The sequence below is a fragment of the Paramisgurnus dabryanus genome, chromosome 18 (genome assembly GCF_030506205.2).
Source record: "Paramisgurnus dabryanus chromosome 18, PD_genome_1.1, whole genome shotgun sequence".
In the NCBI taxonomy this organism is placed as follows: Eukaryota; Metazoa; Chordata; class Actinopteri; order Cypriniformes; family Cobitidae; genus Paramisgurnus; species Paramisgurnus dabryanus.
The window spans coordinates 24,399,342-24,421,492 of NC_133354.1; the positions used below are offsets into that span (position 1 = coordinate 24,399,342).

At 34.4% G+C, this 22,151-nt stretch overlaps 2 protein-coding genes across 3 annotated transcripts; both read left to right on the top strand.

Moving 5' to 3' along the window:
• The first annotated feature begins 1,010 nt into the window (after positions 1 to 1,010).
• limk1b (LIM domain kinase 1b) lies at positions 1,011 to 14,590 on the top strand. Of its 2 annotated transcripts, none has more exons than XM_065287417.2 (15): positions 1,011 to 1,273; positions 4,008 to 4,146; positions 5,399 to 5,508; positions 5,832 to 6,008; positions 6,700 to 6,805; positions 7,124 to 7,296; positions 8,294 to 8,483; positions 10,429 to 10,515; positions 10,602 to 10,733; positions 10,822 to 10,881; positions 11,528 to 11,593; positions 11,675 to 11,834; positions 11,914 to 11,969; positions 12,307 to 12,464; positions 12,554 to 14,590. In XM_065287417.2, exons 2-15 carry the CDS (start codon positions 4,144 to 4,146, stop codon positions 12,783 to 12,785), a joined length of 1,710 nt encoding a protein of 569 aa, XP_065143489.1. In that variant the 5' UTR covers positions 1,011 to 1,273; positions 4,008 to 4,143; the 3' UTR covers positions 12,786 to 14,590. The 2 variants fall into 2 exon arrangements, with proteins under 2 accessions (XP_065143489.1, XP_065143488.1); XM_065287416.2 differs by having other exon boundaries at positions 1,011 to 1,261.
• A 903-nt stretch (positions 14,591 to 15,493) lies between these two features.
• Positions 15,494 to 21,145, top strand: LOC135776922 (septin-5). Its single transcript, XM_065287837.2, has 10 exons — positions 15,494 to 15,799; positions 17,907 to 18,003; positions 18,531 to 18,617; positions 18,743 to 18,866; positions 19,036 to 19,170; positions 19,618 to 19,735; positions 19,907 to 20,002; positions 20,100 to 20,196; positions 20,713 to 20,852; positions 20,931 to 21,145. Exons 1-10 carry the CDS (start codon positions 15,578 to 15,580, stop codon positions 20,940 to 20,942), a joined length of 1,128 nt encoding a protein of 375 aa, XP_065143909.1. The 5' UTR covers positions 15,494 to 15,577; the 3' UTR covers positions 20,943 to 21,145.
• Positions 21,146 to 22,151: the final 1,006 nt, after the last annotated feature.

Here is a 22,151-nt window from a genome sequence, read left to right on the forward strand (position 1 = left end):
CCTGATCCCATCCTAGTTTTTCTACGTTTAATTCAACGCTAACGTTACTTCAGTCCATTAACTCCGCGAGCACCACACCATTCAGTTTTTGTGACCTTAAATATCTTCAGATCTGCATTTGTTTTTCGCATAAAGCTGTCAAATATATTAGGAAGACTTTGAATATAGTGTATAAAAATGTTATGGTGATTTTATAATAGTCTGACTTATCTATAGCATGACAATAGTAACACACAGTATCAGATTTGGATCGGCCCTGCTAGTTCAATCCCCGATCCAGCAAAAAAGGTCCGGATCGGCCCGATACCCGATCCCAAGTGTTGGATCGACCCACCTGTAGTTTTAACCCTTTATTGGGTCAAATACAAACATATTCTGGGTTAATTTACCCTATGGCTGGGGTTTTCTCTTTTTAACTCTTATAGTATGATATTAGAGTAACACCACCTCCATCAAAAATGAGATAATGTCAACCAGATATATTAACCAAACACTCTCGGCATGTATTATACAGATATCAAATACTTTCGCTTCAAATCTGCTTAATCCCGGCCTCAGGCCATTCAGAAATAACGCTTTTTTTAAAGAATCTGTTGAGTCTGATAAAAATGCTCATTTACAAGTAAACATATCAGACGCACTTAGAGAGAGTTTTGCATCTGAGCTCTTCATAAGTTAAGTCTAACTGCAGACATTTTTAAGTGTTAAAGATACATGTTACATTTTGCTTACACTCCCCTCGCTTTAAGGTTTTGTCTGCAGAATGCAATAGCTGGTGTGCAATACCAACAAAAGATCCTTTCAAAAACTCGTATGCGTGATCACTTAAACAAAACCTCTCCTTATGAAAGGACTTGAATTTTAATACACGCCTCAATGCCTGCAGGCCATAAGGTTCATAAGGGCTCTCATCAAGTGACACGAGTTGGGTAACTCTATCCTCTGACAGTACTTTCTGCGACGAAGCTGTGTGAGAAGGTGGGCTAAAGTTGGAAGGGGTGGGAGGGATTTAAACTATTCAGACATTTGACAGGAAGTTGTACTATGCAGATCTGTGCCTCATATACTGAAATGAAAGGAAAACCCGTAGTTACAGATAAACGGTTCAATTTTAATCTGTTTGATTTTCTTTTTTCCACCCGCCGTGTCTTTTCACCGCTTGTGGAATGAGTGAAGGAGTTTAGGATAAGTACAGGTCTATAACAGCTGCTATGCAAAAGTCTTGTCAGGACCTGTATTGCAAGAGAGGGGGGAAGGCAAGGTAAGACAGATTGTGCGTTTGTTTTGTTTACTTGTTTTCTCTTTAAAGTTTTAATTTCTGCTTTTGAATTCTTTGAAATGTAGAGTTATGGGTTATAGTGGTGTCATAGTGATACATCTCACAGTTCGTTTCTTGTAAAGCAAAACCAGGAACTTCTTCTTGGTCAACATTACTTACAGTTTCTTAACATAAACTGTTTTGAACTTTTATAAATGTGAGTTTGTTATATACATACATGTTATTTTGTTCCTTATAACAACGCATTTTAAACGTATAATCCTTTGTTCATGGTTAACAAATGTACAATAATGTTTGTGAGTGTGTTCATGTTAATACAGATATGAAATTTAGACTTTGTTTGTTTCACACCAAACTTTTCTCACTCCCACTTCTGTATTTGGAATCCATTTAACATCCACAATAATGCATTAAGCATCACTTCAGTGAAAGTGTTGCAATTGGGCCTTTGTACTAATGTTTAAAACGTAATGATGTGTTAAAAGCATTTAAATTACTTTCAAACAAACATTTTTCCCCGTCATTGCTGTACACAGCATTTAAAGAATCCAGTTTGATTCAGTTGTGTATAATGTATGTGTGTGTCAATGAGATGGCTGTATGTTGTTATATCAAAGGATGGAAGGGTAGATAAGCACCAGATGTGAAACACATGGCAGGCATCCTGTTACACAGAGAGGAAACGCCTCTTCACTCTTGCTTGTTTTTATTCATTCTTGCTCAATTTTACTCTAACAACAGTAAAGTGCTGATTTGATGAACAACATACTCATTTTATGTGTCATCCAGGTTGACACACGAGTCAAGCTATTTCCTGCTGTTAAAGTTTTATTGTAATGTTTCTTTTCATCTTATTACCATTCACTGTAAAAAAATTCCGTAGAAATTGCAGCTGGGTTGCCGGTAATTTACCGTAGATTTAAATTTATGTTTTTTACTGGCAATATTTTGTTCAAAGTTAAATGAACATTAAACATTTACAAGTCTTTGTCTTTACAGAGTAAAACTAAAAAAACAGCATCAAGCAAAACATTCTGGGAAACAAAATCTGAAGCAAAAAACAGAAAAAGGTTGATGATGATTTCTGGTTCCCAGAATGCTTTGCATGAGGCTGTTATTGTATAGTTTTATTCTGTAAAGATAAAGACTTGTTAATATTTAAAATTTATTTAACTTTGAACAAACTCTTGCCAGTAAATAACATAAATGTAAATCTACGGTAAATTACCGGCAACCCAACTGCAATAACATTGTAATTTTTACGGATTTTTTTACAGTGTTGCATAAGGATGTTTCGTGGAAAAGGCTATTTAAATGTATGTCTTCAAGAACATTTCACTAAACGTTTTTTTTATTTGAGAACAATAAAGGTTAAAATCGCTCGTTGGCACCATTTTTTTTTTTTTTAAAGAAAAATTAAATAGATTTGGATAAGACATACACTGTAAAAGGTAAAAGCTGGATGAAACATTACTTCATATTGGTCACAAACTCAAATTAATGTTTAAATATTTTAGGTGTTATCATTTAAAGTATTTTTTAAAAGTTTTTTCACCTTACATTTTTCAATTTAAGTGAGAAAATGCAACTTTATAAGTCACCAATTGAAGTATTTTTTTAAAGTAAAGTAAAGCAGCTTTCATTTTTTTTACAGCTAGATGTGTTACACTGAAGAAATTTTCATTCCATTTACTAAATTTTGTAAGGTAAGTGGTTGCAATCAATTTATTTAAGCTAGACTTTAGCTTAAACAAAAATAAAAATTAGGAAAAAAATTAAATAAAAAACTTTTGTTTAAATGTAGCTAAAAATAAATTGATTGCAACCACTTACCTTAAAAAGATGTAGTTAATAGTAAATTGAATGAATAATTTTTTCAGTGTACAAAGCTGAAATTTGATGATTTTCATGCATTCTAAAAAATGCTGTGTTTGTTTAAACCCATGACAGCTGGGTCAATAAAAGGGAAGGAACGAAACCATTGGGTTAAATTAACCCAGAAAATGTTACTATTTGATCTAATAAAGGGTTTAAAAACAACAACCCTGTGTTTTGGCTTAAAACAAGGTTAAATTACAACATAATTGGTTGGGGCTAGTCCCGTTTTGAACCCTGTTCTGGGTTGGAAATAACCCAACACTTTTTACCATGTCGAAAATGTCCATTTGATCCATGTTTAGAAAAATCCAGTATGGTTAAGAGATTTTTCAGATTGTGAGTGCTGTCTTGTTCAGTCCAATTTTCAGCTAGAGTATGTCCAATGTTTAACTATAAGAGCTTAGCGGGCACAATTATTTATTATTTACCATTATATAAGAGTGTATTATATAATTTCTGATTGGTTAAGTAATGTGCCAAGTGTATGCATTATTTTTTGATAAACGCACACCTGACCTGGTGTTAAGACCAAAAGTCTTAACACCAATGTCTTTTGTAATAATTGACTGTGGTCCTTTAAATTATTTGAAAATAATACACACTTCGCTTTGCATCGTGCTGCATTAGCACATTATTCCTTCCGTACCCCATGTATTTTCCACATTAATTTTTAAGTATAAGTAATTATAACATTTTTATGGAAATTTTATTGACTGGTTTAATGAATATTTGTTTTATAATTTAGAAATGATGGATTATGAGATTAATACAATTTAAAATGCACAATAAAGAAATGTAATTTGCTTCTTAATTTCCTCTGTTCCTCTCTCTTCCTTTCTCTCTGTGTTAGGTGTTGTGAATGTAACTGTGTTCTTTCTCATTGGTACCATGAAAGAGACGGAAAGATTTTCTGTAAGAAACATTACTGGTCACGATTCGGAGAGCAGTGTCATGGCTGTTCAGAGTCTATCACCACTGGTCTTATTATGGTAAGATCGTAACCCTGTCTAATGAATTATATTATGATAAATACACACAACCGTGTGTTTCTGAATGATACTTACTTATTGACCAATACCTGCATCCATATTTGATTTTCCATATCAAAAAAATTATACTGATTATGTTTAAGAATTATGTCTTAGCTTTGACTTGAAAAGTTGTTTAAAGCTTGGAGGTTGCAATTCATCTCAGCCCTTCGATAATTTATTATAAATATTTATTTGAATATAATCTATGGTTTCCTTGATGAGTTAGTAAATGTTGACCATAACTGTAAAAAGAGTTGGTTTAACTTTAAAAGTAAGTTACCCGCTTGCCTTCAAATGTTTCGCTTATTCAAATTATATATTTTTTTTGTTAACTAATATTTTAAAGTTTAATTCAAAATTTAAGGCAACCAGATAACTTCCTTTTTTAAGTTTAACCAACAAATATTTTTTACAAACCTTCCTCAATTTGATTTAAAACAGAAAGTACACTGTAAAAAATTGCTGTAGTTATGCAGCTGTTTTACAGTAACTTACTGTAAATCTAAATTGATGTTATTTACTGGCAACATTAAACATTAACAAGTCTTTATCTTTACAGCATAAAACTAAAAAATAACAGCCTCATGCAAAAGCTTTCTGGGAACCAGAAATCTTCATCAACCTTTTTCTGTTTTTTCCTTCAGATTTTGGTTCCCAGAATGCTTTGCATAAGGCTGTTATTTTAGTTTTAAAGACTTGTTAATGTTTTATGTTCATTTAATGTTTAAAAGCTATTAGATAACCTTTACAAGTCAACTTATGCTTCATTCACTAAAACAACATATTTCAACATATTGAAATCTGCAACTTCAGCCTTTATTTGAGTCACTGAGTGACACACACCTTGTGTGAACCCAATATGAATTCATATGCTTTTCTCTAATGGATTACACAAACAAACAACATTCCATCCAATGATGACTGTAAACAGATAGCAATTGTGCTTGTCTTATCATGAAAGATTAGGTTGGAGTTTTGAAACTTTTGTGTTTTTTGTCACCGTTTCCCTCTTTGACCTGAGGGCAGACAGCCCGTTTTCCGTTCACAATCTCACTTCCTCTGATTGTGCTGCTTCAGTTTAGTGCATTGATGTAATCCGTCCTGTCTCCACCTTAATATCTCCCTCCCTTTTCTGTTTCTCAGTCGAATTCATGATAACTTATACTGGAAAATAATAAACAGATATTGCCTTTTCCTTTCATCCTGGCAGGTGGCTGGGAAGCAGAAATATCATCCAGAGTGTTTCCTCTGTGAAAGCTGCAACGTGTTTATTGGAGACGGCGATTCTTTCACTTTAATAGATTTTACACATTTATACTGGTTAGTTTCAGGAACTAAAACAAAGGTTTTTTTTATTCTGTTCGTCTTTAATCTCTTTAAATACTTACACTAAGGTTCACAGTAAGGTTGTAGACATAAACATTAGTTAATTAATTACCAATATTTTATAACTTTATGTTAATTTATAAATAAAGCAGAACAGGAATAAAATCCCCCCCTCCAGTAGAATGGGATTTTTATAATACCAAAAAATCTTCAAATAAAAATATATGACACTTCATTCAAACTAATATCAAATATTGAATTTTTGTCGTTCTTCTTGTGTCTTTTAACTTCTTCCTTTATCACTCTTTTTCTTGTAGTGGACAGTGTTATTATCAAAAGACATCAGTGCAGAATTCTGGGGCAAAATGTTCACGGCTTCCTCATATGGTGACATCGATGTCATTTCCTCCCTTGGCAGAAAGCAGACGAGGTTTAACTTTTGCTGTGAAACAAAGTCTTGTCGATGACGCAAGCCCTGTGATCAGAGTTTCTCAGTAAGTCATTAGTTCAGATGCAGTCACATCATGAAAATCTGACTTTTCCATGTTTAAGTGCTATAATAGGGTCTTCATTGCTTCTATCAACCTAGAAAATGTAAAAAAATCAACCCAAAAACTTAGGTAATTGAAATTTGGCTCTCATTGTGATGTCAAAAGGGGATAATACCGCCCCTTAATCTGCACTATCCAACCACGCCACTGTTAAAACACCACATTTTTGCTCACACTTACAAAGTGGAAATTTTAACATGGTATAATAAATTATCTATATGGTATTTTAAGGGGACATATCATGAAAATCTGACTACTGTTTAAGTGCTATAATTGGGTCCCCGGTGCTTCTATCAACCTAGAAAATGTGAACAACCCAGTAAACCATTCTTTGCAAGCATGTGAAAAAATATGGCATTGGAAACGGGCTCCCCTTGTGATGTCAGAAAGGGATCATATTATTATTATACCATCCCTTATCCAATATCCAACCACTGCATTTAGTGCTCACACCTACAATGTGGCAATTTTAACATGTTATAATAAATGATCTATAAGATATTTTGAGCTAAAACTTCACATATGTACTGTGGGGACACCAAATATTTGTTAAAAAGTCTTGTGAAATGCCCCCTTTCTCAAATAACTGAGGTTATTAAACATTACATTCATTTCATCTTCCTGCATGAAACAGATTGGACCTGGATAGCATAACTCCTGAAGTGAAGCCTTTGATCCATGTTGGAGACAGAATTCTTGAAATCAATGGGATCTCTGTTCAAAACATTCCACTGGATGAGGTAGATCCCTACTTAACCTCCTAAGACCTGGAAGACCACATATGAGGACATCAAATTTTTTTGATGTTTGCACTATAATTCTTAATTCTGTGTAAATGGAACCGGTTGTACATCAACATGGAAAATTACCCTGCATTATGTTCTTAGAAAAATATTTGGTTATTATATTTATTGGTTCTTTCTAACCCCAATAGCTGGTAGAAATCTGAAGAAAAAAAAAGACAAATCAAAGCTCGGGTCTTAGATGGTTAAACAATAATAAAGACAAGTTGTATATGTACATGTATGGCATAACATTTTACCCTTTATTGTAAACAGTTGGATCTGTTGATTCATGACACAGAGCACTTGCTGCAAATCACTATTGAACATGACCCTAAAGATCTCACAAAACACGAAGACCTACTGGGAGAAGAACTGGACCAGCCTGGATCCTTGGGATTCTTTCCTCTTCCCAACAGACGAACTGGAATTCGTTCCAAAAATATTCTGTAAGAATTGCCAAAATTTGATTTTGTAACGCTAAATGTATGGACTGAAGCCTTTTTATAGTCGCTTAAAGAAATACAGTCATTAACCTAATACTGTATGTAAATTCTGTACTTAAAGTATTACAATATATGCATTTAAAAAAAATCTCTTACATTCATTAAATAGGCTATCCAGGAATGTCTGTTTCGTAATATTAAATTTTTTTTTTTTATCTGTCTGATCTATACTAAAATCTATAGTCAAAATCTATACTAATAGGTCATTCTTCATTTGTGCTTTAAATTTTTGAGTTAGTTAAACTTGACACAACAAACTTTTTTAAATGATCTCAAAATTTAATGGCAACCAGGTAACTTTTTTAAGTTGAACCAACAAATCTTTTTTACAGTTTACATTATACAGTATTTGCATGTTTAAAAGGTGTGCACTGTTAAAAGTTACATTTATGTCTTAAATATTTAAATAAGATTAAAAGAGTTACGAGTAACAAAATCTACATATTCGCCATACTGTACCACAGATTTTTTAATACAAAAAAGGGTTATATTGTGAATAAGGTCTACTTTAATTAAATTTAATTGAATTTCTTGTTGGTAGTCTCTTGTTTAGCAACTTCTTGTGTCAAATTGTCTGTGGTGTTACTGTCTTTCCTGTTAACACCACAGACATATGCAACTGTGTCAACATCAGTCTTTAAAAAGTTAAAAGGACATAAAAATCTAAATGTCCTTAAGCGTCAATTTTTCTGGATACAGCATTTTTTTTTTTTTTAAATACATAGCCATATTGTGATTTTTTTTACAAACTAATATTTGAATATTTGAAGAATGACCCATTAGCATTATACCTGTGATGAAACATGTTAGATGATAAATTCAATAGATATTATTACAGATGAATCTATCAGATATTAACTGTACCCAAATGTGTAATAAGTTCATGTCAGTTTTATGGTCTCTCTCAACATTATTAATTCATCTTTGTCTCAACCTGCAGGCGCAGTTGCAGTATTGACAAAGCCCCATGTTCACAGCGACACTTAACACTCCTTTCTCAAAGAAAAGACATTAATCGATCAGAGTCTCTGCGTTTTGACACAACTGACAAAACACAGCGCATTTTCCGTCCATCTGATCTATTATATGGTGAGGTCCTGGGGAAAGGCTGTTTTGGACAAGCCATCAAGGTAAAGCAGAGCCAGAGAGTCAAAACAACTAAAAACTAAACTAATGATATATACCATAAGTTAAAAACTGTCACTGGGGGACGGGGGAACCCTTTAAAGCAGACATATCATGCTTTTAAATCTGTCCTTTTTACATATAAATCATCTATTTGTGGTCTATGTAAAGCGAAACTGCAATGCTTGGGTCTGAATTCCTCATTATTATAGCCCCACAGGCCCCCTTTCTACCCCTTTTCTGATGCGCATCTGAGAGCAACTCGTTTTGGTGCTGTCTTTTTAAATGCACGTCATACCCTGCCCCCTCTCCAGGTTGCAGAGGTGACACTCGGTTAAACTCCACCCCGTTCGGCCATTTTTGTAGTTTTATAGCAGAGATACGATTATCTAGCTGCACAGAAACTTTTTATTTACTCGTTATTCACAAAATGTCAACAACGGAAGACTTGTCCATCCAGCCTTATATGTTCGCGCCAGAGTCGGAAACGGACTGAGAGGAAAATGAAGACGACGAACCTGCAGAACAACGTCTTTATATGGAGGTATCGCAATGGTGTGAGGCTCCAGCCTCCGGAGGTCGCATATCTAGGCTGCATACGTCATCAAGACGGTCTTATTTCAGAATATTAACAATTATAAAGTTTACTATTATTCTTAGTAAATCGTAAGTTGTTGTAATATGCTCATGACTTGCAAATGTAATGCTCAGTTAACTTAAACCAGGCTTGATGCCTAAAAGCGATCTCCGCAGGCTGCAGCCTTCGGAGTGAGAAACAGCACTGCTAAACCATGACCACCGTGTACTTTACTTTTTTACTTTAAGTTATAAACTGCTTACCGAAGTGCTCTGCTCGTCGTCTCCAAAGAAAGAAGTAATTGACCCCTCAATTAGACGAAGTCTATCGGCAATTCCTTCTTTATACTGGTGGAGATTGGTGAAGTAGTTATCCTTAAAGTGCCTCGGGCAGACGGGCACACAAAAATGACTTTATCCACAGATGTGAGTACATTTCTTACGCTCTCGTAACTTCTGCATCCTTGAGCTTGGACTACAATATCGCAGCGAGAAATATAAAATGGCGGATTGCTCGTAGTGTTGGGCTGGAAGTCGATGTCCTTATTTAGCAGTTCCGCTGCAAATACTGTGACGTAATTGTTCAAAAAACGTAATAGATAATAGAAAAATCAGAACCGGTTGGAAAATATGACCAAAACAGAATATAAAGATATCAACAAAGCACCTGAAGAGACTAATTTCAACTTTTATGTACTTATAAACACTACAAATATACAACAAAATGCATTTAAGAGCCAAGAAAGTGGATTTAGCATGATATGTCTCCTTTAAAACAGTAAACCTTTTCATCTAATGAGTTCATATTAGTACCCCAGAGGTACATATTGGTACCAAATGTCACTGTAAAAGATTTGGCATTTACATTTTTAAGTAATCAATTAACTTGGTTTAACAAGTCATTTGATTTTTAGTGTTGAGTTGCTGTAACTTAATAAATAAAGTTAAAATACTTTTTAAGTTGAAATAACTTGTAAAACCAAGTTCATTTTACTTAAAAAATTAAATGCAAAAATACTACATAAATAGTAAACATTAGAAACTTTTAAAATGGTACTGCCCAATGACAGCTTGGGACCATTTTTTTTTTTGGACAGTTATGAGAGTTTAGTGTTTGGTTAAGCCTAATTTTATAAGAAATATATATCCTTTTGGTTTTGCCAAGCGGGAGTGAGTTGGGGTGCTTTTAAATATTGTTCTGAACAATACAGGGACTTAAAGTCAAAAAGTTCTGGTCTATTATATAGATCATCTATTATATAGATATTCTAATGCATTCAGATTCAGAACATGTATAAGAATCAGATTGCTATAGATTTTAATAAGATCACATTCTTACAACAGAAATAAAAGCATTGCTCTTTGTATTTACAGGTGACACATGTGGAAACAGGTGAGGTGATGGTGATAAAGGAACTTCTTCAGTTTGATGAAGAGACACAGAAGACATTCCTCAAAGAGGTTTGTGGTGCACGTTTCCATCTTGCACAGGCATTGTAGAGCATATTTTAAATTGCTTACTAACTGAAAGACGTTTGGCTTTGTAGGTCAAAGTGATGAGATGCCTCGAACATCCAAATGTCTTAAAGTTTATCGGAATTCTTTACAAAGACAAGCGGCTTAACCTGATCTCCGAGTATGTGCAGGGAGGGACCTTGAGGGATACCATACAGAAAATGGTTCGAACATCTATTTTATTTGTTTTTTAATTCTCATTGCTGAGTATTTGTGTATGTATACCATAAACTGATAATAATTTCAATTTAGGACAAGGACTACCCATGGAAACTGAGAGTGAGCTATGCCAAGGACATATCGGCTGGAATGGTAAGTAAAAGAAAGGAAAGATGTGATTTTTTTTTTTGATGAAATGTATTGAACATTGTAATGTACAAGCTGTATTAACAGTATCCAAACAATGCAAGAAAAGATTTGCAGAGATTCTATAGAGGAAGATATTATTGCTCAAGGTTTGCTCTTTATTAGCTCAGGAGTTTATATACACATTAAGAGCATAGAGCTGTAATAGTAATGTAGATCGGTAAAATAGGTTAAATAATCTGGAGTTGTGTTAATTTAATGAGAAATGTTTAAGTTTTATTGAAATCTTGGATAATTTTGACTTTTGGGATTGTAGACTTGCCTATCCCGAGCTCAGTTTGTGACATTACTGAGATCTCTCAGGAGAAACGTTTTCTCATTTTTAATCTCGTTGGTGTCCAAGAGAAATAATTGAGAAACCAATCTTGTGTGTGATTTTTATCTTATGGGTTTCACATTTCCTATAGCTATTAACTCATTGTCTCATTCCTTAATGCAAAAACTAGTTCTGACAGGTAACAAGAATCTGAAGCAGTTACTACATCAACTGACTTTAGTGATAAATATCTTGTCACACCTCTTCTAGCCTTCAGCCTCATTTTTAATTCATGTACGACAATTGTAACACAATTATTCACTCTCTATATCCCAGGCCTACCTCCATTCAATGAATGTCATCCACCGGGATCTAAACTCACACAACTGCTTTGTCAGAGAGGTGAGACAACATCATATTTCTCAAGCAAATCATGTCTCCTGAATTGTAGGAATTGTGTGACAGTCCTGGTTTTCCTCACAGAACCAATCAGTGGTGGTTGCAGACTTCGGTTTGGCCCAGCTTGTGAAGGAGGATAAGAATGTCTCACCTGCTCAAATGCCTAAAATGAACAAGCTTGGTCGTAAAAAGCGGTATACTGTAGTGGGCAACCCATACTGGATGGCACCAGAAATGATCAATGGTAAGATGATGGATGAACAATAATAGTAATGTATACTTTTTGCTGCACTTAACTGTATTTATTTATTTATTACCTGCAGGAAAAGTCTATGATGAACACGTTGACATTTTCTCATTTGGGATTCTGCTATGTGAGGTAAATAAATTTAGCAAAAAGGTACGAGAGGCTGTGCTATATTTAATATAATGAATATACAGTAGTCTTACTGAAGGGTTTGCCTGCAACTCATTTAGTCATGACTATGTTATCATAAAATAAAAGTACAGTATTATGGTCAAAATACCATATTTTAGAAGATATTGTCCCTGATGTGTAAAGTATAACAAAATGTATCATACAGCAACAATCAGCAGTACAATAACATTAATAGTAGCTCATGAATAATGCATGGCTATTATGTTTTAAAATCTGTATCATCTTTAAGGTAATTATTTAAAACTTACAGAACATTCAAACTTATTCCTCATGACAGATTATCGGCAGGGTTTACGCTGATCCAGATGACCTACCCCGTACTCAGGAGTTTGGATTAAATGTGAAGGAATTTCTGGAGCGCTGCTGGTCCAAAGACTGTCCTGCGGTGTTCTTTCCCATTGCGGTTCTGTGTTGTGCCTTGGAGGCTGAGAAACGGTAATTATATTTACAAATGACAAAACCAAATGTGATACAAAAAAGCTTGCACTAAAACATTGCCTTTTCCACCGACTTTGTTTCTATAGGCCCACTTTTGCTAAATTAGAGGAGTGGCTGGAGAACCTGTTAATGCATTTGGAAATTCGACTTCCTCTTATGTCAGAAGTGGATAAAATTTGTCAGTCATTTTGGGAGAACAATGGCCAATCCAAACAAATTTATGAGATTCCAACCAAACAACTGCGAACTCTGTGTTTGGCAGAAGCTGATGTTGGATGTGCTTACAGTAAAGCAGACAAAAGTACATTTTTCATGTAATGATCTTCATGTTGGATTTCTCAGACTGTTACAGTGGACTCCAAAAAGGATACTTGGGCCACAGCTGTAATGTATGAATGTTTGAATAGATAACAACATGTGCAAACATCTGCAAACAAATATAAGACCCTTATTTCATTTTTGCCATTATAGGTGGTGGATGTATGATGTAAAAGGGGCCATGGCATGAAAATCTGACTTTTTCCATGTTTAAGTGCTATAATTGGGTCCCCAGTGCTTCTATCAACCTAGCAAAATGTGAAAAATATCAACCCAGTAACTTAGTTTTGATAAACCATTCTCTGCAAGCATCTGAAAAATTAGGTCATTGAAATTTGATGTCTCCTTATGATGTCATAAGGAGAGCTTATTATAATAATACCGCCCCTTAATCTGCACTATCCAACCACAGCACTGCCATTTAGTGCAGAAAGAGAGAGAGAGAAAAAATAATTCACAGCACAGTTGAGTTTCAACTGCAACAAACCACCTTCATTGCGATCAGTGTTTGAATTTCATCAGCTCATTTGCATTTTAAAGGACACACCCAAAATGGCACATTTTTGCTCACACCTACAAAGTGTCAATTTTTAAAATGTTATAATAAATTATCTATATGGTATTTTGAACTAAAACTTCACATGTGTACTCTGGGGAAACCAAAGATTTATTTTACATCCTAAAAAAGTCTTGTGACATGGCCCCTTTACAACTCAACATCCCATAGATGTCACAAACTAGACATAATTCACGACAGCTGACATGTAAAAAAAGTGTCTTAATATTTGAAATATCTTATTTTTAAACAATATAAATCAACAATATGTGTGCCTGTACAATACATTTCAGATTTTTAATAATTGAATGGGTTAGTTTACCCAAAAATGAAAATTCTGTCATTATTTAGTCACTCTCATGTTATTACAAACCCGTATAAATGTATTTGTTCTGATGAACACAAAGTAAAATATTTTGAGAAATGTTCGTAATCAAACAGTTTGTGAGCCCCATTCACTTCCATAGTATTCTTTTTTCCTACTATGGAAGTGAATGGGACTCATGAATGGTTTGGTTACAAACATTCCTCAAAATATCTTCATTCGTGTTCATCAGAACAAAGAAATTTGTAACAACATGAGAGTGAGAATATGATGACAGAATTTTCATTTTTGGGTGAACTATCCCTTAAACATCATTTTTAATAGGTGTCTTAAACTGATCATTTGCACAGACAGTGATAAGACACCAAAGCATGAATGAATAATAATTATTTTAAAATACCGAAAATGTATATGTTTTATAGAATAAAGTGACTCTTTATATGAATGTATCAGTCATTTTTAAAGTAAATAATGCCCCTGGACACAAAAATATGCATGGCATGCCATTGACCCTTTATATTTTGTTATGCAATGCAATTGCATTATACATTTTGGTGTTGTTTAAATGTCTACATACTTTTTGAGACCACACCACTGTATATTGTACAGTCTGTCGGTTGTGCAATCAAGTTGTGCAATAATGTTGCATAATTTATACAGTACTGTATATCACATAGAAAGGTGCTATTAGATTGTTCAAGCTAATATACAATTTTTTGAAAGTATTAAATTTAAGTTTAATAAGCATGATTTACAATTCAACTTACAAAACATTTCCTTGATGATTAATTTGAAGTTTTTTTTTCAGTACATCTGACATTTCAGTTTTTACATGTGTGTAAAGCCTAAGCTTTTAATATACTGTGAAATTAAAGCTGTGCATCTGATTGAATGAATAAATGCAGTGATACTGCACGTGCGCTACTTGGTTGCCGTGGTTTCATTTAAATGATGCGATTGAATTTTAAACAAAGCAGCACGATAACGGTCGTGCGCTTCTTTAACCGAAGTTTCTCTGGTAAAGTAAATAATTTCATAATTTTGACACAATTTTTATATATTTGCAACAGTTTTTCCTTACATTTTACACGACACGCTCATACTGCTTTTTAATAGTTGCTGGCTGCTCGTGAGTTTACAAATATCATATTTTCTAACGCCCGAGGAGACGGAGACTATGGAAAACCGCAGTAAGTATTTTGTAATTTTAAGATTATAATATCGCGCGTTGGACTTAATAAATATTTGGTGGACTAAATAAACTAGTATCAGGGTAACTTCATATCAATAGCAGAGTTGAGTGATTAGCATAGCTAAGTCTAGCAGAGCAGATTATTTACTCATCATCATACATGTAACGTTAACGTTAGCTCATATTTTATTTTACTTGTTTGGATGAACTGTTTTATACAAAACAGTTTTACGATAATAATGGTTTATATTAAACTTCTCTTTCTAGTTACACTGACTGATATTGATCTTGAAGGTAACAAGTAGGCTCTGCCAACTTTAATGTTTGAATATGAATAATGTGACCCAGTCTGTGAAATCTTGCTTTTATAATCTAATGGGATTTGGAGCATCAAAGATAGATTCAGTCATTGATTTTACATTGATTTCTTCTTTGACATGACCTTAGTCAGTATTAAAGACTGTCTTTTAGGCTACGTATTTTTAAACAAAAATAATGTCTAGATGTTTTTTACAGACTGGGTCACATAATACTGTCAAATATACAGTATGACCTTAAAATGGATGTATTAATTTATTTTTTTGTCCAATGCCTCATCATCTTTGCATTAAATCTCTGCCTTATAGATCAGGAGGTAGGTAATACATTATAAAATAAACATTTAATTTTGACTCTGTTATAGTCAAGTGATGGATTTGTTGTATTGCTAGTTTTCTGGCATGTCACTGTTCGAGTTAGAAAACAGTGGAGTGCTCGGTTCTCCTGGTGGATTTTCTCACAGCACCTCTGAAGCACAGGATGGAGATGCTTGTGATGCTGGAGAAATTGTTGATTTCACACAAGATTTGTTATGCTTCACACCTCTGTCCGATCACACTGATGACAAATCATCTCTTAGTCCCATAGACCTACAGGGACAATTTCACCCATACACCTCAGAGGTAAAGTAACATTCACACTTCAAAATAAAGGTTTCTAAAAGCTTCTTTATGTCGGGCTATGGCTCCATTAAAAAAAACTTTAAAGGTGCTGTAGAATATAAAATTGTATTTACCATGGCATAGATAGATGAATAATAAGACCTATGTACATGGTAATGACATATCGTGAGCCTCAAACACGATTGTTTCCTCCTTCTAATGTAAACATTGTGCATACAAAAGACTGCTGGAAAACACAGACTGTGACATTACAGTCGACATGTACACCCCAATGTTAAATTACACTTTAAATTAAGCACAATGTTGTGATTGAGCTCTATATGCTAGTTTATGCTATATGCTAGCATTTAGGCTGAAGTTCTTCTAATGATGTTACAGGTACATACTGAAAAAAAACACACAAACTTATCACTCTGAAACATCTATTAACAATCTCCGAACAATTGATTATTCCTCAAATTCTGTATCTTTGTCTGATACAGGCTCAAACATAAAGTCTGTTTACACACAGGGAGAGCTACTGAACTGCTCTGTGAAACAGCCAATCAGAGCAGAGCTCAACATTTTTATTCATTATACCCTTTTAAATAAGGTAATAATTGACCATTCATTCTAAAGGCAAATCCTAGGGTTGTAAATGGACATGTAAAACCATCTCTGGAAATGTTTTGCACTTAAGCCCGATTTATAGTCGTGCGTAGTCTATTTGTAACCTGTGCGTAGCTCTACGTAGCCTGATGTGTACCTCACAATTTTTTTACAGCGCGTCAGTTCTACGCGGACCGCAAGCGCTGTGATTGGTCCACCAGAACCCCTCATAGGTATTTCCGTTTACGACGATGAAAACAAATAATGGCCAAGTTAAGGAGTGATTTAACTTAAACTGCAACAAAAGTCGCTGTTTATTTACTTCCATCATTGCTGGACTTCTCAAATCATACACAACAAGTTGCTGTTTCTTCTTCGTTTGCGGGTTACCTTGCCAAGCTTCTTCTTCTTTGACGGTCGCGCTGCTACTGTGGTTGCATGCGTGGATACTGCCAACCAGCGGTCTGCACGCGCGTTTGCACGTCGACGTGGATGACGACGCAAAAGTATAAATGAAAACCGACGCGGAACCTACGCCGTAGGACCTACGCACAACTATACCGAGCCCTTTAGAGTCACATACCTTCTATGTAGAAATCAGAGAACAATTTAACAGATTATTTGAAAGCATTCTTTGGTAGCTTTAAGCACATTTTTTAAAGAGTAACTAAAGCCTAAACCAACTTTTTGTAGTTAATGATTTGTAAGAATGGGGCTTTATTAGTGCTGTTCACTGATTTGAGTAACTTTTTTGACATTTGGGTATAAGTGTTTCAATGCTACAATATATGGTGTACAAAAAAAAAACCGTCTGAGTGCTCCCCTCTTCAAGTTGAACGGTGGGACCTGCAGTTGAATTTTTCTGTTGGATGTTGCGGTACTGCGTGATGTAAGCGGTATGATCCTACGTAAGCAGTAGGGCTGGGCAAAAAAATTGATTTTTCGATTAATCGTTTTTTTAAACGTGGTCGATTAAAAATCGATTCTCAAAGAGCAGAATCGATTTTTTTACATATTTAATTCTGCAAAAATTGAACAGAGGAATGGAAGCATTTTAGATTTCGCAAGCAAGATGTGTTGTGGCTTTTAATTTCTTTTTATTAATTACCCACTTGTAAACTGCTGTTCACTGTTCTTTTTTATTAATATAGTATGTGTATCAAATCTATATTCATTGAGTTGAATCGAGAATCGAGTATAAAAACCTACCTGAGAACCGGAATCGAAAATTTTATCGAGAATCGGAATCGAATCGGTTTGATAGCTTGTGAATCGAAATCGAATCGATCTGGAACATCTGAATCGATACCCAGCCCTAGTAAGCAGGTTCAAGCTCACCAGGTCCTTGTTACAATCTAACCACAAACTTGGTAAGAGCTCAGTTCTAACACATGATGTTATGCCCTGCTAACCCACTGAGAAATACAAGAACAACACTTGCTACACACATGACAACTTCAATGACTGGATGAAGCATAACTGTGACACACACCTAGATTTGTTTTATTTTACGTTACAGGACCAAAAGGAGAAATATGTCGGCATTGATACTCTGCCAAAGCAAGTCCATCGTAATACATTGAAAAATGGATTTGAGTTCAATCTTATGGTTGTTGGTAAGAAGCATAAACGGCTCAATAACCAGGGGCGGACACTAAAGTATTTTTACTTTTTACATAAAAGTACATTCTCACGTATTCGTATTGTATTAGTGTTTTTCTTTGGAAAACATACATTCCAAAGCATATTATCACTACATTTCATAATTTCAAGTTTTTGGTTTATATTTAATATTTAAGTACATCAAACATCAAGTAAATTAGGTATTTAATCAATTTTAATATGCAATATAAAATGAATACACAGTATGATTCTATGCTTTAGAATGTAGTGAACATTTTTTAGTAAAGTACATTTTTCCCAAGACACATAGATAAAGCACAGATGCTTGGAAAATGTAACTAAAATATTGAAGTAGTGTCCACCTCTGTCAATAACAAATAAATGTATATGAGAAGAGAAAATCTATTGGGCCTTTTACTTATTTTAGGTCAAATTGATTGTGTGCTTCCAAGTATTTATTGTATATCGTGTTTTTTAGTTAAGTTTTTGAATTCATATCTAATCTGATTTGTGTGTTTAGGTGAATCTGGCTTAGGCAAATCCACACTGGTCAACAATCTTTTCTTCACAAACCTCTATATGGACAGACACCTTTATGATGCCTCAGGTACTCGTCATTACTCCACAACATTTATACTAGCAGTTCTGAATTGAGCCAGTATTATAACCCGATGCTTATGTTTTCAGTGAGGATCTGTTATGAAATGTGTGTTTTTTTATTTGATTAAACAGAGAAGATAAATCAGACAGTATCAATAACAAAGACTACTGTAGACATTCTTGAAAACGGAGTAAAGCTGAGGCTCACTATCGTAGACACCCCCGGTTTTGGTGATTGCCTTAACAATGATAAAAGGTATTTTACATGAAATAAGTGTTAAATAAATGTTATTGTGCATTGTAGTTAAACCTTTTTTTTTTTCTTTTTTTTTTAACATAATTGGATGGACATTTATTATTATACCTGATGTAATCCCACAGTCATTAATGGACTGATATATATTAACACATGGGTTTGTTTGCAGCTGGCAGGGGGCTGTGGATTATGTCGATCAGCAGTTGGAGCACTACCGCAAAGATGAGATGGGAATAAACCGTAAAAACATGACAGACAATAGAGTTCACTGCTGTCTCTACTTCATCTCACCTCATGGTCATGGGTAAGACAGGCGCCGTTTCTGCATTTGCTTTTTATCTCTGGATTTGCAACAAAATAAGCAACTGCAATTTAAGGCCTGGTTTGAACAGTAGTCCTGTTTTCTGCTTTATTACAAATATTTTCCAAAGAAATGTATACTGATTTGAAGTAAATGTTGACAGAGTTTTCACTTTTGGGTGAACTATCCCTTTAAGCCTTGTATGTGAATTTCCTAAAAATGTTTTAAATGTCCAAACTGCCCTCTAGTGGACTAAAATAGAAATAGCCTTCAAACCAGATGTCACTCTCTTGTCCCTTTTTATTCCTTGTTGGCGAGCTATTTTAGGAGATGCAAAAGTCCCCCTGTTGTTGCTGCTAGTTTTCTTAGGGATGAGTCCGGGATATTACTTACGCATTAATAATAACAGTGATTGTAGTCACTTAACACATTTTTTGTGTGCCGTCTCAGCCTCAGGCCAATTGATGTGAACTTTATGTTGGCCCTGCATCAGAAGGTCAACATTGTGCCTGTGCTGGCCAAAGCGGACAGTCTCACCCCAACAGAGATCCACGAAATGAAAGCTAAGGTAAAATAAGCAAGTTTTGGCTAAAAAACTAAGAAAGATTACAAATGTTGTTTCCAAAAGTGACATAACTTTATTGTAACATCATGAATTCAAATGTTCAATGCTAAGTGAATACTTACATTGCATAAATAACAATTCTAACAATGCATTCATAAATAATTGTCTTTATAGATAAGAAGTGAAATTGACAAGTATAAAATCAAGATTTTCCAGTTGCCAGAGTCTGACCTGGATAAGAATAATCTCATTGGGGTGCAAGACCTAAAGGTGAGGACTTTAGTACCATGTCTTGTAGCTTCTGTAGCCTTGGTAATTTTTTATCATCTCTCTGATAACATTGCAGTGTTACCGTGCTTTCTCGTAGGATATTATACCCTTTGCTGTCATTGGAAGTAATACAGTAGTGGAAAACAATGGCAGGAAAGTACGAGCTCGTGCATATCCATGGGGTGTTGTCGAAGGTGTGTAAAATGTTTAAAAAAAATAAACACACATTTTTTTTACTTACATTCCTACGAGATAAGAGAAACCAGACAAAAACACTACCTGTCAAAAGTTTTGGATCACTTGAAATGTTTACCATGATATTTGTTTTATTCATTAAATGCTTGAAATATACTTACGCCAATGACAAAATGCCACGAGTAAAATTATGCAAATTAGTTTACTAATTCTGTAATGTGGAAAAATAGAAATAAATAATGAGTAAGTGATCCTAAACTTTTGAGAGGTAGTGTATATTTGATCATACTTTTTCAACTTACAACAAAAATACAGTGCCATGAACCACCTTGTAATATAACACAGTCATATGTATTACTTTAATTGTGCCTTTATGATGTCTTTGGTCCAATTTGAAGTTTGATGACCCTTGAAGGCCTAAGTTTGTTCAAAATGTAACTGTGGGCATTTTGAAAAGTAAATGAGCTTTTTACCTTGTGTCCGCTCTTTAGACATTTATTTTTATTCTCTAACAGTTGAGAATCTATCTCACAATGATTTTGTGCATCTGAGGAATACATTGATACGCACACACATGCAGCACCTGAAAGATGTGACCCACCGCACGCTGTATGAGAACTATCGTATAAATGTCCTGTGCAAGAACCCATGTCTGGTAAAAAACACACTGAGACACATTCATCTTATTTTATTGAATAGAGAATATCATGTTAATAATTATGTTTACCAATAGGAGAATGAATAAGGATGTTGCAGGTGGATAACAGAAGAAGGATACAGCAATAGGGTTACAAAGTCAGATGAAATAAAAATACAAATTTAAGAGATAAGATAAATTATTTTAAGTGATTATTATTTAGACATTTTAAGCATTAATGCTATTTTAAGTGTGCTAAAATGTAAACCACTAGAACAATATTTTAAAGCGTATTTTAAAACAGAATTGCCTTGGGATGTCAACAAAATGTTTGATGTATAGCTAAATTTAATTTAATGATAAATTACTGTATATTTATATAACTTAATGAACTGCTTTACAATAAAGCAACTGTCACCCTAGACATTGAACATGCCTCATTTATCCAAACATCATGATTTGATCACACAAAGTTTTCTGTTTAATTAAATATTACAACATATAACAATGATAATCAATCAATCTACCACATGGTCAAACTGTGATTTATAGATCCTCCATTGGGGATGTGTTATCCCTATATGGGACTGTTGTGCACTAAACAATTTTTTGTCTTGTTTTACAACACAATTATCTAAACATCCTTACAACAAGCAATATATATTCACCTGAAAAGCAAAAGCAATTATGTCTTGATTTAAAAAAACATTACAGTTTTGTAAAAAGAAATGTTTGCCAACGGTATCTCATCCATCTGCACAACAAGCACGGCTCTCACTGAATCCATTGAGCTGTTGCCAGATTATAATCCAGTAAACAGGCTTCCGTCACTGTATGTAGTAAGTCTGATGGTTTTTCGTGTGCTGTACCGCTGATGTCCTCCATAATAACAAACCATTTAACCCTGCATTGACCTGCTGTACCAAGTTTGGATATTTCTCCTCTAAACTGCATCTCGACTGACAAACTGCATAAAGGACGAAATATTCAACACTATTGAGTGTTGGATGTAAACTCATTCATCTGGATATGGAGCACCTGTCGTCAACCACCAACCGGTTTGTGAATGCAATGTACAGACAGCATGGTAAGAGATTCATAAGGTAGACTTTAAAATACTGTTTTGATAACAAATTTATGTGCTTTAATTCTCCCTCTTTTTCTCTCAACACGCACACTTGAACTTGGACCAAGATCATGAGGTATGGATTTATAACAATTTATCAATGTACTCATTTAGGATTGACATTCAGTTACAGTTTTAAGTTGTATATGTTTTGTGCATTCAGTGACAACCCCCACTTCTCCAACATCTTA

Coding starts and splice junctions, on each gene's coding strand:
- limk1b (XM_065287416.2), top strand. CDS start 1,212: ATGCAAAAGTCTTGTCAGGACCTGTATTGCAAGAGAGGGGGGAAGGCA. Junction 5,509..5,831: donor GATTTTACACATTTATACTG/GTTAGTTTCAGG, acceptor TTTTTCTTGTAG/TGGACAGTGTTATTATCAAA. Junction 10,516..10,601: donor AGAAGACATTCCTCAAAGAG/GTTTGTGGTGCA, acceptor TTGGCTTTGTAG/GTCAAAGTGATGAGATGCCT.
- LOC135776922 (XM_065287837.2), top strand. CDS start 15,578: ATGTCACTGTTCGAGTTAGAAAACAGTGGAGTGCTCGGTTCTCCTGGT. Junction 18,004..18,530: donor GTTCAATCTTATGGTTGTTG/GTAAGAAGCATA, acceptor TTGTGTGTTTAG/GTGAATCTGGCTTAGGCAAA. Junction 19,171..19,617: donor ATCTCACCTCATGGTCATGG/GTAAGACAGGCG, acceptor GTGCCGTCTCAG/CCTCAGGCCAATTGATGTGA.